Source organism: Lissotriton helveticus, chromosome 1_1 (assembly GCF_964261635.1).
Source record: "Lissotriton helveticus chromosome 1_1, aLisHel1.1, whole genome shotgun sequence".
NCBI classification, from domain to species: Eukaryota; Metazoa; Chordata; class Amphibia; order Caudata; family Salamandridae; genus Lissotriton; species Lissotriton helveticus.
The window spans coordinates 1573853696-1573868876 of record NC_136057.1 but is presented as its reverse complement, the minus strand read 5'-3'; the positions used below and the strand labels follow the sequence as shown (position 1 = coordinate 1573868876).

The following is a 15181-nucleotide window of genomic DNA, read 5'->3' as shown; positions in this document are numbered from 1 at the left end:
TTACAAGAAAGTAGTGATGTCCATATAATTTGTATCTAATTAAGGTAATACTGGAACAGATAAAGGTAGCCGGGGAGGCGTGTGGGCGTGTGTAACTCTGCAGCTCTACATGCCAAGAACAGATGCATACTGGTAAGTAGCATTTTCCGTTCAAGGCATATGAGCTGCAGATTATACACTTTGCATAGATTGTATAGCAGTACCCACCTTTAGCGGCGACCACCAGTATCTGTTGCAGTTGTTTGAAACTGAGTTTTTAGCACAGCCTGGCCCACAATGGCTTGTTGTTTAGTTTGCATATCTACACAATAGTGTTTTGTGAATGTGTGCGGTGTAGACCATGTAGCAGCTTTGCATATATCTAGTGGATTTTTCCCCAAAAATGCCATTGAAGCCCCTATTTTCCTTGTAGAATGGGCTTTGGGAGGAATAGATAACGTACGTTTAGCTTTGTGGTAACAGATTTGTATGCATTTAACAATCCACCTAGCTATCCCAGATTTTGATATGGGGTTACCTTTATGTGGTGGTGAAAAAGACACAAAACGTTTAGTTTTACGAAAAGTTTGTGTCCTTTCAATGTAGTAAAGTAATGCTCTTTTGACATCCAAGGTGTGAAGAGCTCTTTCTACGACTGTTTGTGGCTGCGAGAAAAATACGGGCAGCTCAACAGACTGATTCAGATGGAAGGGTGAAATGACTTTTGGAAGGAATTTAGGATTAGTACGTAGAACCACTTTATTATGATGCATTTGCAGAAAAGGTTCTTGAATGGTAAATGCTTGTAGTTCACTAACTCTTCTGAGAGAAGTAATAGCTACTAGGAAAGCTACTTTCCAAGTTAGGAATTGCAATTCACATTTATGTAACGGTTCAAAGGGAGATCCCATTAACCGTGTGAGAACAATGTTCAGGTTCCACACTGGTGAAGGTGGCGTTCTGGGAGTGATTATTCTTTTGAGACCTTCCATGAAAACCTTTATAGCAGGTACTGTAAAAAGAGATAGATGTTGTCTATTTTGTAAATATGCTGCAATGGCAGCAAGGTGTAGTCTGATAGACATGTAGGCCAAATTACACTTTTGAAGGTGTAATAGGTATCCTATGATGTGTTGAATGGACACATCTAAAGGATTTATGTGGTTGTTTTGACAGTACATCACAAACAGTTTCCATTTAGCAGCATAACATGCTCTAGTAGTGGGACGTCTAGCTTCTTTAATAACGTTCATACATTCTGGAGGAAGGTTGAGGTAACCAAACTCTATGACTTCAGGAGCCAGATCGCTAGGTTGAGCTGAGCTGGGTCCGGGTGTCTGATCTCTCCATGGTTCTGTGTTAAGAGGCGTGGCTATAGGCTTAGTTTCTGGTGTGGTACCACAGATAGTTGCTGCAGCGTTGTGTACCACGGTTGTCTGGCCCAAGTTGGAGCAACTAGAATGAGTGTTAGGGAATGTTGCTGTAGCTTGCGTACCACTAACGGAAGTAGTGAGAGCGTACGCAAATTGTCCTGGCCAGTTCATCCATATCGCATTGCCTTTGGACAGCGGGTGTGGATATCTGGCGGCGAAGTTTGGGCATTTTGCGTTTTCGTGGGTGGCGAAGGTCTATCTAAGGTTGTCCCCACATTTGAAAGAACGGTTGAAGAACTTGCGGATGAAGTTCCCACTCATGGATCCGCTGTGTCTGTCGACTTAGCCCAACACGTTCCATGAGTACCAAACACCATGGCAGGTCTGCTAAGAGGAAGATCTTTAGTGGTATAGCTTATCTCCATATCTGCTGTGATAACTGAGAGAGCTGCAGAGAGTGTGTTCTCCTTTGTTTGTTTATGTAGTACATGGCTGTCATATTGTCTGTGAGGACTATGACAGCTTTGCCTGATAATTGTTTTTGGAATTCTTTTAGGGCTAGTAAAACAGCTAGTAACTCCAAGTGGTTCATGTGGAGTAACTTTTGTTGAGGTGTCCACCTGCCTTGCATGGTGTTGTGATGCAGTAGGTGAGCTCCCCAGCCGGAGAGCGATGCGTCCGCTGTCATGATTATTTGAGAACTGGCTCTAGAAACGGACTGCCCTTTGAAAGGTTTTTGGTGTTCCACCATTGCAGAGAGCGATGAGTCCGACTGTCTACCAACACTAGGTCTGTTAATTGACCACAAGCCTGGTTCCATTGGCGTGCTAGGCACTCTTGAAGTGGACGCATTTGCAGTCTTGCGCGAGGTACTATAAATATGCAAGATGCCATCATTCTTATGAGCTGCATGAACACGCGAGCTGGAAGCGAGTGTTGTAGCTTGAATCTTGCGAGGAGATTTTGTACACTTGTTATCCTGTAAAGTCACACAAATTGAAGCACTCCAACAATAATAGCTCCAAATAGCTCAAATAATTAAATCATCCAGAAGACTTTTGAAGACTTTCTTCTTTTATTCCAGTTCCAATTCCAATCCCAAACCAACGCGTTTCACCGAGGTTATTAAACACCTATCGGCTTCATCAGGGCTGGAAATAATACAAAATGTTTCTATCTTAGCAATATGTACACATTTTACAATTTAAATTAGAACAAGGATAGAGCCCCATTATGGCCCATAAAGAAAACCTGTGTCATTCAAAACTCTCATTGTTTAGTGAATACATGCACATCACTCCTGATCATAATACTTTGTTATGACAGTATTATTGGAAATACATTTGAGACAACCTCCATTACGTGAAATATATAGTCCCAATAAGCATCATAGTGGTGTCTTGAAATGACCTCTACATATTCATGCAAAATTGAAAGTGAACAGCCTCTTGTGAAATTGCTTATATGAGTCTGCTTATTGCCCCAAAATTTTACAAGTTTACTCTGACAGTATTTTACCTTGTCTTCATAAATATGCTCTCTTGCCTGAAGGGAGAAACATTTTCCTTACTCTTAAGTTTCAGCATGAAAGGAAGAATCCTGATCATATGCGTAATATTATTCAAGTGCTACACTACTCAAAAAAACGAAACTGTCATAACAAAGTATTATGATCAGGAGTGATGTGCATGTATTCACTAAACAATGAGAGTTTTGAATGACAAATGTTTTCTTTATGGGCCATAATGGGGCTCTATCCTTGTTCTAATTTAAATTGTAAAATGTGTACATATTGCTAAGATAGAAACATTTTGTATTATTTCCAGCCCTGATGAAGCCGATAGGTGTTTAATAACCTCGGCGAAACGCGTTGGTTTGGGATTGGAGTTGGAACTGGAATAAAAGAAGAAAGTCTTCAAAAGTCTTCTGGATGATTTAATTATTTGAGCTATTTGGAGCTATTATTGTTGGAGTGCTTCAATTTGTGTGACTTTATAGGTGTGCCTAATCATTTTGATTACGCAGGGAGGAGTTGGGTGTTTTCCTCCCCTGAACATTGTAAGCACCCAAGTAACAGAAACTGTAGAGAGTAATTACAAGTGTGTATTGCTTCTTGAGCGCCTTTTTAAACTCCTTGAGCACCCAGGATTATAATCCACTTGTTATCCTGGTTGTAGAGGGATAGGCTAGTGTTAGTTGTGCGTTTATTGTAGCGCCGAGATATTGTTGTATGTGCGAAGGTTGCAGGCGTGATTTACTGTGAATTCCAAGTTGTGGAGCAGTTGAATGGTAGCGCGAGTGTGTTGTACACACTGGCTGTATGAGCTGGCTTTTATGAGCCAGTCGTCTAGGTATGGGAAGACGTGAATATGCTGTCTTAAGTGTGCTGCTACCACTGCTAGGCATTTGGTAAACACACTTGGTGCTGTTGTGACTCTGAATGGGAGCACTTTGAACTGGTAGTGCTGCCCGTCTAGCACAAATCAGATATTTTCTGTGCGCTGTGTGGATAGGAATGTGAAAGTAGGAGTCCTTGAGATCTAGAGTGACAAGGAAGTTGTTTTGTAACAGGAGCGGAAGGACTTGGAGTGTGACCATATGAAAATGATCCGACTGTATGTCAATGTTTAGAGGTCTGAGGTCTAGAATAGGTCTTAGAGATCCGTCCTTCTTTGGGATTGAGAAATATAGGGAGTATACTCCTTTGTTTTGCTGATGCATTGGGATTATTTCTATTGCATTTTTGTGCAGGAGGATATCACTTCCTGCCTGAGCAGTGACAAATGTTCCTGCTGCCTGGGTGGTATGTTTGGGGGGGGGGTGGATGTTAGTTCTAGACAGTAATCTGACTGAATTATTTGAAGCACCCACCTGTCTGATGTGATGTTTTCCCAGGCTGGTAAGTGTTGTTGTAGTCTTCCCCCGACATGAGTGGAATGAGGTGGGGGAAGGGTATGGAAGTCATTGGACAGGGATAGAGGCAGAGCGTGAGTAGTTGTTTTTACCTCTGCCCTTATTGTGGTTACCTCTGTAACCACCCCTTTGGTAGCCCCTACTATAGGTGGATTGTGTGGGGGCTTTGTACGAGGTAGAAGGTGTGTCTGAAGAGTATCCCCTGGTGGCGCCTCTGTAAGATGAGCGGCGAAATGAACGTCTGGGAGAGTGCGACAGCAGGGCTCCCATAGATTTTGCCGCATATGTATCCTTTTTCATTTTTTCAAGGGATACATCTACGTTGGGTCCGAATAAGTGTTGCTCATTGAAGGGTTGGTTAAGTATAGCACTTTGGACTACAGGTTTGAACTCTGATATGCGTAGCCAGGCATGTCTACGCAACAAAACACTGGTGTTATCTGCTCTGGAGGCAGTGTCTGCTGCATCAAGTGCACAACGAAGGGAGGTGTTTGTAATATTTTTCCCTTCTTGGATAAGTTCATTTGCTCTATCTTTGTACTTATCAGGGAGATGCTGCATTAAAGATTCTAATTCGTCATAATGTGCCCTGTCATATCTTTCCAATAATGCTTGTGTATTGGCAATACGCCACATGTTTGCTGCTTGAGACGCAGTTCTTTTCCCCGATGCATCTAGGAGCTTAGACTCTTTATCTGGTGGGGGAGATTCACCTGATGTTTGTGAATTTGCTCTTTTGCGTGCAGTGGAAACCACAAGCGAGTCTAGTGGTACTGGGCCTTTAATATATGCTGGGTCTGAAGGGGCGGCTTTATATTTCTTCTCTATTCGTGGGTTTATGACCAGAGTTCTAACTGGGTCTTTGAAGACTTCAGGAGTATGCTTAAGCACTCCTTTAAGCATGGGTAAAATGGATGAGGACCTGTGTGCATTATCAAAGGTATCCATTAGGAAGTCTTCATCTACAGGGTCTGTATGCATGTCCACCCCATGATACTGCGCAGCTCTGTGTACTAATTGATTGAAGCCCATAGTGTCTTCTGGTGGGGAAGGCCTAGAGTGGTATATGTCGTCCTTATGGACATTTGGGATGTCTGGGGTGTTATAATCATCCCACGGGTCAGGTGAGCCTGGAGGAATAGATGGATCATCTGGATTACCCCCTATATCATCAGAGCTATCATCCCTGTGGTCATCATCTGGTATGATAGAGGATGTAGGGGAATGTTGAGGTAGGGGTGCAGTTGGGGGAGAAGGGGAAGGAACTCTTAGAGGAGAGGTAGCCATGTCCTTTTTTGGATGAGGAGCAGGTGCATCTAGTGGTCGTTTTTTTGAACTTTGAGTTATTCGACCAGTGATTGGATCTTTAACCAGAGTCTTTTGTGCAGGGTCTGGTTGAAATAAGTCCTCTGCAGGAGGCTGATCTTGTGGTGCGGAAGGCGGTTTCGGCACCGACGTAGCTTCTTTTGTTTTTTTGGCAATGTCTTTAATAGGAGAAGCAGGTGTTTTTTTCGGCTCCGATGGTTTTCGGTTCCAATAGTTTTTTCGGCTCCGATGGTTTTCTCGGCTCCGGTGCATTTTTCGGATCTGATGGTTTTTTCGGTTCCGGTGGTCTTTTTGAATCCGAAGCGCGTTTGCTTGGTTCCGACCTGGGTTTTGGTGCCGAGGGACTAGCGGTATGCTTCGGCGCAGATTGTTTCGATGCCGGCGTGGTAGGTGATGTTGTCTTGTTCGGTGCCGGTAGGTGTGCGCCGGCACCGTGGGGAGGCAAACTCGAGCCCGAGTTGCCGGAAGGCTTAGCTAGCTTCTTAGCCGGGCCCGACGGTGGGGCAGTAGAAGCAGTGTCTCGGTGGTTGGACTACAAAATCAATGGAATGTTTTTGTAACAATACTGCGCATCACAAAGTTTTATGATCCGCAATTCATTATATAACCTCATGTAAAATGAAACAATTCTGTAACACAAATTCCTTGTGCATGCCCACAAGCCAATAATTAACATATGCTGCTGAGGGCCAGTTGTTGCTCCGGCTCCTGAGCCATTCACACCTCGGCCCCACCATGTGTCGGACCGGCCAAGCAGCAGTGTTTTCCAACCCCCGCATCAGGCCACCGCCTACAGGCCATAGTGGGTGGGGGAGGAAGAAGTATGCATGGGCCTCGCTGGGGGCCAGGCATTGTCACCCCAGTGTCTTAGGCTTCAGTGGAGGGAGTGGGCCTTTGCTCGGGCCTCCCTGTGACACAACAGAATCCCAGTGTTGGCGGAGCATCCTGTGATTCTGGGCAACTAGCTTAATATTTAAAGGCCTACAATATAACAAAACATTTTCTTTTATGTAATCGGCAGACTTGTATACAGTTTTCTAACATGCAAAGTAACCCAGTACAGTTCTGTTTTTTACTGCTTTGGCTCCCTCAAGTGGTCACGCTGTGCAATAAATGTAAAAAAGCAGTGGCACTTGGTTTAAACCGGGTCCGCTGATTTTCCGCCGCTAGGGTATTGTCGGGCACAGTTGGGTTTAACAGATTTCCGGAAAGTCTAAATTTAAGAGACCCATAAGTGCCTAATGTCTCCTCCTAAAGGAATGGTTTGTAATAAGATTTCAAGGACTTTTAAAAAATGTTTTTCAAACTTCTATTAATGAGCAAGGTTGTTTATCCTTACAAAAGGGGCATCTGTGAAATATTTTTAATCTTTAACTTTGTTGTAGGTACGATTAAATGTAGAATGCCTAGGGTTGCACAATGTACTTTGATGCCTTTCAAAGCTACTGATCTTCAATTCATAACATCTGATCAGCATAGAAGGTTGTAGGTGTTTAAGATCTGTCAATGATATGGGCAGTAGAATTGGAGGTTCGAGGGCAGCATTTGATTTTTTAACCTTGCACAATGCACTTTGTTACATTTTAAAGACATTGTTTTTTGAAAATATAGCATTCAAATATTTTAAGAGGTCAATAAATGTTTAACATTTGCAGTCATGACTTGGGCTGCAACAAGATCTTTTCACTTTTTTAATGTTTCGATCCTTGTCAAAATGTGTACTTTCAGTCTGATTTTTTTACTCAAAGGACTTTATATCGAAGCTATTGTAGTATACACGTCACTTTTTTTTTTTTAATGATCTGTCCTAATGATTTTAATGACCTTGTTTTGGCGGTTTCTCTGTAAAACAGTGGGTGTACAGAATTGTTTGAATTTTTGAATGCATATAACATGCTTAATGTATAATTGGGTTTTTATCTTTTTATTATGTGTTTTTCCATTGGAGTTCTGCATCACAAATAACAAATGCAATGTGGCCATATGCAATATGTTGTAATAAACGGCATGTTAATGTGCTACCTCTTTTTATGCGTGATGTGAATTTTGAAACTGCAATATTTGAATTTGGGTTTGCAGTTACTTGTGGCAAAGTATCCTTTGAATTGTGCACCTATTAAAGTACTGCTTAAGTTACAGTGCATTTCGTATTCCTCAGCTATTTAACCCTCACCATATCGTACAACCCCCATAATCTTTAGGTAATTTGAACCGACAACCATAACTGTGAATATGTTAATGTACACCACCTGCTTCTTGTGAAGGACTCACATTATAAATTGTGCATGCCATGAGCAGAGGGCACCAACACTTTTCAAACCAATAGGTATGCGCCGGCACCATGGGGAGGCAAACTCGAGCCCGAGTCGCCGGAAGGCTTAGCTAGCTTCTTAGCCGGGCCCGAAGGTGGGGCAGTAGAAGCAGTGTCTCGGTGTGCACCCGAGCCAGAGGGCGTGACCGGAGCCTTCTTTGGGTGTGTCGAGTCGACGATCTTACTTACGACCCGCTGTGCTTGAGTGATGTCCTCAATTTCGGAATCTTCTGCCTCGGAGTTGCTGTCGACGCCCTCTGCGAAGATGTCGTCTGGAATCAGAGCTGAAGAATGAGCCATTGTTCTCCTAGCTCTTCGGTCCCGGATCGTCTTCTTGGAGCGGAAGGAGGCACAAGCGGAACAGTCTCTGGCCTCATGCTCCGGGGAGAGGCAAAGGCTACACACCTCATGAAGGTCTGCGTGGGGAAACTTCGACCCACATTGAGGACACTTTTTAAATGGCGTTCTTTCCATGAGCTGGGGTCGAGGCCTGGTTAGGCCCGAAGGCCATCGTCGACGACCGGAATCGAAATCTTTGATGTTGAAGAGTAGTGTCGGCTGGAAACGCGTTCAAAACTAAATTCTGGAAGCTGGTGAGGATTGCGCGTCGAAGGAAATCTGTTCCAACATGGAGTGCTGGAAACCCATCTGAGCCCGGTGGCGGAGAAAAACAATCTAGGGATGGAGCTGGTGCCCATGCGCAGTATGATCCGAAGAAGGAGTCACCTATCCTGTGACTTCCAAATACTTTTCTATAACAAAAACAAACTGCAAACATCCGGGCCAATACTAGGTGGCCATCTATGCACAGTGTGTAATCTGCAGCTCATATGCCTCAAACATAATATTATTCCCCCTGAACAAGCCGGTTTTTAGGAGAAACCATATCACTATTGAGAATATTGCTGTTCAAGAAATTATCAAGAAAACCCCCTTATTCCAGGGTATAACAGATATTGCCTTATGTCAAATTAAATGTGGGAGATCTGTTGGTAGAGGAGAGCAATCTTGGGAACAAACCTCAACCACATCTAACCTGGAATCTCTTTCATGGGATCCGAACATTGATCCTTTTAATGAGATTGGATCTGCTCCACCTACGTGTTATTACTGGTATTTGGGATAAAGTGCCAAAGGAGGAGGGAAATTGTAAATTATGCCAGCTATATGTTCAAGATTTTAATGATTTAACAGTTGCACGTCCTGTGTTGCATAATACACGTCACCACTTTTTATGGCCACTGTTTAATTGTAACATCCATTCAGTATAAGTAGGCCTTTCCCGTTTTCAGTTTCTATTTTTGGTAAATTCTAGGGTTTTTTTCCAGTGTTTTCACGACCTTAAAAAAACAGTGGTTACCCATTTTCGTGCCATTAAAAACAGCACCATTTTTTTTCTCCGGTGTTTATGAAACATTTTGCTTTTATTATTGCTTGCTTTCTGCACTGATAGTGCACGACATATAGAAAATGTACATACAGTGTATATGAGGTCCAAATACATTTTTACCAGTTAAACGTATTGTAGTACACTAAACAATATTTCTTCAGTGAGTCTTTGGTAATGTGCGCTCTCTTTCCTTCCCATGTAAACTTTGTTTTGTGAAAAGGCCCTCTCGACATTAGCACTTGAGACTGGCAACTCCAAATCATCCAGTACACAAGTTGCCAACTCTGGCCGCTGAAGTAGCTTACCATGCCAATACCTGTGCACCTGAAAGTTGAGATTCTCTGGGACAAGTTCTGCAACATATGCATTGAACTGGGTGCATATGCCCTCAGAGTTAGTAAAGCAGTCAAAAATGAAGCTGTACTTTTCAAAGTCTGGAGAAAATTCCCCTTCACGGAACTTGTGCAGAGTATCACAGCGAGGCTTCCTTGATTTCAAATGCCACGGTTGGTGAAGGGACATTTCTATGCATCATTGCTAGCCATTTCTCATGCATTATAAAACAAAATGTCCTGAATTGCTCATCAACACTTCTTTGCTTACCAAGTGGCAAGCATTCTAACAAGGAACATGTGGCAGTGTCAAAGTCACTAAAAGTGTTGCCCAGCCTACTCTTGAGGAGATGTTTCACATCTAGATCAATTATGCTGAACACTTGGTAGGCAAGCGTGTTTTTAGACTCCAATTGTTGGACTATGACCATTACAGCAGTCATGTTTCCAGTAAAAATCTAAGAATGCAGTACAGTGTACTTTTTTTCACAGCACTATCAATATGCGCCCGAAGATCCTTACATTGCTTGCCTTTGGCATCACTACTAAGCAAATATTCTGTAAACGGTCGCCACATAGATAATATTGCATTCACGCCCTCTAGGACTGAGAACCATTGACTAAATGACAGTTGGAACGACTCTTTCTTTGCTGCCACACAAAACAAGAAATATTTGCATTTTAGTTCCCGCGCATAACGAAACCATGCACCTGAATAGACTACAAAATCAATGGAATGTTTTGTAACAATACTGCGCATCACAAAGTTTTATGATCCGCAATTAATTATATAATCTCATGTAAAATGAAACAATTCTGTAACACAAATTCCTTGCGTCTCATGCCCACAAGCCAATAATGAACATATGCTGCTGGGGGCCAGGTGTTGCTCCGGCTCCTGAGCCGTTCACACCTCGGCCCCCCATGTGTCGGACCGGCCAAGCAGCAGTGTTTTCCAACCCCCACCCCGTCAGGCCACCGCCTGCAGGCCATAGTGGGTGGGGGAGGAAGAAGTATGAACGGGCCTCGCTGGGGGCCACGCATGGTCCCCTCTGCCCCAGTGTCTTAGGCCTCAGTGGAGGGAGTGAGCATTTGCTTGGGCCTCCCTGTGACAACAGAATCCCAGTGTTGGCGGAGCATCCTGTGATTCTGGGCAACCAGCTTAATATTTAAAGGCCTACAATATAACAAAACCTTTTCTTTTATGTAATCGGCAGATTTGTATACAGTTTTCTAACATGCAAACTAACCCAGTACAGTTCTGTTTTTTACTGCTTTGGCTCCCTCAAGTGGTCACGCTGTGCAATAAATGTAAAAAAGCAGTGGCACTTGGTTTGAACCGGATCAGTGATTTTCCGCCGCTAGGGTATTGTCTGGCACAGTAGGGTTTAACCGATTTCCGGAACGTCTAAATTTAGGAGACCCATAAGTGCCTAATGTCTCCTCCTAAAGGAATGGTTTGTAATAAGATGTGAAGGACTTTTTAAAAATGTTTTTTAAACTTCTATTAATAAGCAAGGTTGTTTATCCTTACAAAAGGGGTATCTGTGAAATATTTTTAATCTTTAACTTTGTTGTAGGTACGATTAAATGTAGAATGCCTAGTGTTGCAATGTACTTTGATGCCTTTCAATGCTACTGATCTTCAATTCATAACATCTGATCAGCATAGAAGGTTGAGGGTGTTTAAGATCTGTCAATGATATGGGCAGTAGAATTGGAGGTTGGAGGGCAGCATTTGAATTTTTAACCTTGCCCAATGCACTTTGTTATATTTTAAAGACATTGTTTTTTGAAAATATAGCATTCAAATATTTTAAGAGGTCAATAAATGTTTAACATTTGCAGTCATGACTTGGGCTGCGACAACATCTTTTCACTTTTTTAATGTTTCGATCCATGTCAAAATGTGTACTTTCAGTCTGATTTGTCTACTCAAAGGACTTTATGCAAGCTATTGTAGTATACACGTCACTTTTTTTTAATGATCTGTCATAATGATTTTAATGACCTTGTTTTGGTGGTTTCTCTGTAATACAGTGGGTGTACAGATCCTTTTTAATTTATGAAGGAATTGTTTGAATTTTTGAATGCATTTAACATGTTTAATGTATAATTGGGTTTTTATCTTTTTATTATGTGTTTTTCCATTGGAGTTCTGCATCATAAATAACAAATGCAATGTGCCCATATGCAATATGTTGTAATAAACGGCATGTTAATGTGCTACCTCTTTTTATGCGTGTGATGTGAATTTTGAAACCAATATTTGAATTTGGGTTTGCATTTACTTGTGGCAGTGTATCCTTTGAATTGTGCACCTATTAAAGTATTGCTTAAGTTACAGTGCATTTCATATTCCTCAGCTATTTTACTCTAACCATATCGTACAACCCCCATAATCTTTAGGAAATTCGAACCGACCACCATAACTGTGAATATGTTAATGTAACCTCCTGCTTCTTGTGAAGGACCCACATTATAAATTGTGCATGCCATGAGCAGAGGGCACCAACACTTTTCAAACCAATATCAAAATAAGGATACAATATTACAACAACTAAAATAAGATTCTTGTATAGGAGACTGAGCAATTACTGCCATTATAAAATCAATCACATTTGAAGGGTTGGTGATGTACGTTTTGAAGCCTTCAGAAAATAAAAAGGAATACAAACAAAAGGATAATAACTTACCAAAAGGAATGCTAAAGAACGGGCTGCACAAAGCTTTCTCAGCTGTGATTCGGTCTCTTGGGTCTTCAAGAAGCATGCTGTATGGAAAATGTCAACAAATAATCATTTCTACAGTTTCATAGTTCAAACCCGAACACAAGAGGTATGCTTACTTGGGTAAGGCAGAGAGAGAGCTAGTTTGCGATGGCTGTAAAATGTGAGAACTCGCATGATAAATACAGATTTATTCTATTTGATATGGCGCCAGCATGAGGACTTCCAGCCAATTCAAAACATCTGTTTCAGCAGAGTCTCTGATGAATTCTCATTTTATCTAGACAGACTAGGACTTCCACAAATTCTTGTTCACAGAGTCTAAGAGCTCAGAATGCAGCAGTCCAAAGGCTTGTCTATAAGGTGAGATCTGACCACTACACTCTAGGATTTGCCACCCTTCACTGGTTGGGAGTATTAAAAGGCATTCAATTCAAATCTCTTAACACTGTTAGCCCTTCTTTCAACAACTAACTTAGATGCATTCTATGTTGTAATGTGCTAGTTTAAAGCATGTATAGCTGCAGATCACATACAATGTACATTCCTGCCATCTAGTGCTGGGCTAAAAATTTTACAACTTATTTCTATTCGAAGTTCTTTCGGGCTTGGAGGAGACTTGATACCTCTCCTGAAAACCATAATGCACCAGGATAAAAGACTTCACCTTAGACAGAGACTTCACCTTAGACAGTTTTTTCAGATTCTCCGTTCCATGTGCCCCAAAGTCTATAATTGATCACCAGAGGAACTAGACTCCGCTGCAGATGATAGTTTCAGGACCAAATCGGTCCAACAGTCATGGGCCAGGTTGTATGAGAAGGTCTCAATTAAAGGGGATGGGGTGGGTGTGGGGGCAGGATTTCAAAATGGAGCATATACATTTTTAATTCTCAGGCAAGGGCATATTCCTATGCTCAGACCAGGATTGGATATGTAAATTTCATCTACAAAGCAAACACAACAAAATAGCAAGTTTGTTGAATAGATTTCTTTGACCAAAAGGGATTACAAGCCAGAGACACAACCTGAGATGGTTGCATTATTATACGATACAGTGCTTAGATGCTACTGAGTATTCATCCACTGTGGTAGCAGAGAAAGACAAGGGAGCAGACTCCAATGACGAAGGATGCCCATCCTTCAGTTGAAGCCACACTAAGGCACAATACACAGCATGACTCCTCCCAACTCAAGAAAAGGATATCCAGGTGCCTCCAATACACCCAAGACCAAGAGCACACCTTGGGTTTCTAGCACAGACTCAGACTTGCTCATCCCCTCTGGCCTCACGCAAATATTGTACCTTTGCACACTGGGGATTCTCCTCCAGGGTTCAACTTCAAACAAAGCCTTCTCCCAACACCATGGAACGGCCCCAAAGCACCAAACCTAGATGAGGAACCACCATCGAAAAACAGTCTGCACAGCCCACTAATGTCTAGACTATTTGGTGCTGAAAAGCAATTTTGATGCTGGAAATTCTTGGAGGTTGAAGCCACCTCTTTGATGCCGAACCTGGTACTAAAGTCAGGCAAACCTTTGGCGTGCAGTAGACCAACTTCTTCAAGAAGATGGTGAACAACCAAACAGAAAACAGTGTATTATCCACACTGACCTCCAACTGTGGAGAAATCCACGCACATGCCACTTCCCGAAGCCATGTTCTACACAAAAATAGGAAACTTACATTTGCATAGACTATTTTGAAGGAAATAAGGGAATACCCTATTCCAAAGAAAACAAACAAGGACCCAGTCCTGCCTTCACCATACATTTTCTGATCACAAGTCAATTCATAACTATCAGCGGGACAACATTTGGCTTGACTACAGGGTGGAATCTCACAATGATACATCTCTAGAGTCTTACCCTGTAAAAGCCTCAACCACAGATGATGCCTTCTCATTTTCATTAGATTACCCTGGTTGAGATGATATAATGTCCTGGACAAACTACAATTCTTGGAGCCAAATAACTTATTTCTGGGCAGATTGTTTCGAGACCTAGAGCAACTAGTGACCATCAAAACAGACAATTTCCTAATGGGTTGTAGTGCTCGTATGAGTCGCCTCACCATGCAATGTCAGATTTCCATGCCAGAATAGGTTTCACAAAAATCTGTTGGAACCTATGGGAATCCAGATGAAATTCGACCTTTTTTTCCTCACCTTCACTGCTAAGTGGTTTCTATTTGAACAGACAAATCGGTAGATACGCGATACATACAAAAACAGGCGGACAAGCACTCACAGGGGTGTATGACATGGCACAACCATGTGTGCCTCAACATCGTAGTCCCAACAACGAATGAGTCTTAAGAATGCATGCCTTAACCACGCAATTTGGTTGTAAAGGCATGATTGGTAAAGGGATGAGAGGTAAAAATCACCCAAAAAACTACCTAGATCCCACCCCTGAGACCTAATACTACCTCAGCCCTGAAAACTGCCCCGAGCCCTAAATCTTGACCCCCCTCAGTCCTAAAAACTACCCCACCCTGAGCCCTACATGTCAGCCCCCACCCCCTGGCCCTAAAAACTGACCCCGTCCCTGAAATTTACCCCACCCCACTCTCGCCCTGAAACCAGATGCCCAGCCCTAAAAACTACCCAAGCCATAAAACCACCACAGCCCTAAAAATTACCCGCCTCCCTCGAGCCCTAAAACCGGCCCCAGCCCTAAAAACTAGCCCTTACCCAAAAGCCAGCCCAAGTACCAAAATACTACACCCCCCCTCCCCAAAAAAACAGGCCCAGGCCCCACTTGACATACCGCATCTCGGACGGAGCTTCCTCTTCCGATCCTTTCTGTTCATCTCCACGCCC

General features: G+C 42.6%; 1 protein-coding gene across 2 annotated transcripts in view; it reads right to left on the bottom strand.

Annotated features, from left to right (window-relative positions):
* The window catches only part of UHMK1 (U2AF homology motif kinase 1), a 225708-nt gene that overhangs the window by 80136 nt on the left and 130391 nt on the right, over positions 1 to 15181 (bottom strand). For both annotated transcript variants that reach the window (XM_078687146.1, XM_078687156.1), the window contains exon 5: positions 12321 to 12397. In XM_078687146.1, coding sequence (XP_078543272.1) covers positions 12321 to 12397 — 77 coding nt within the window. The remainder of the gene's footprint in view (positions 1 to 12320; positions 12398 to 15181) is intronic.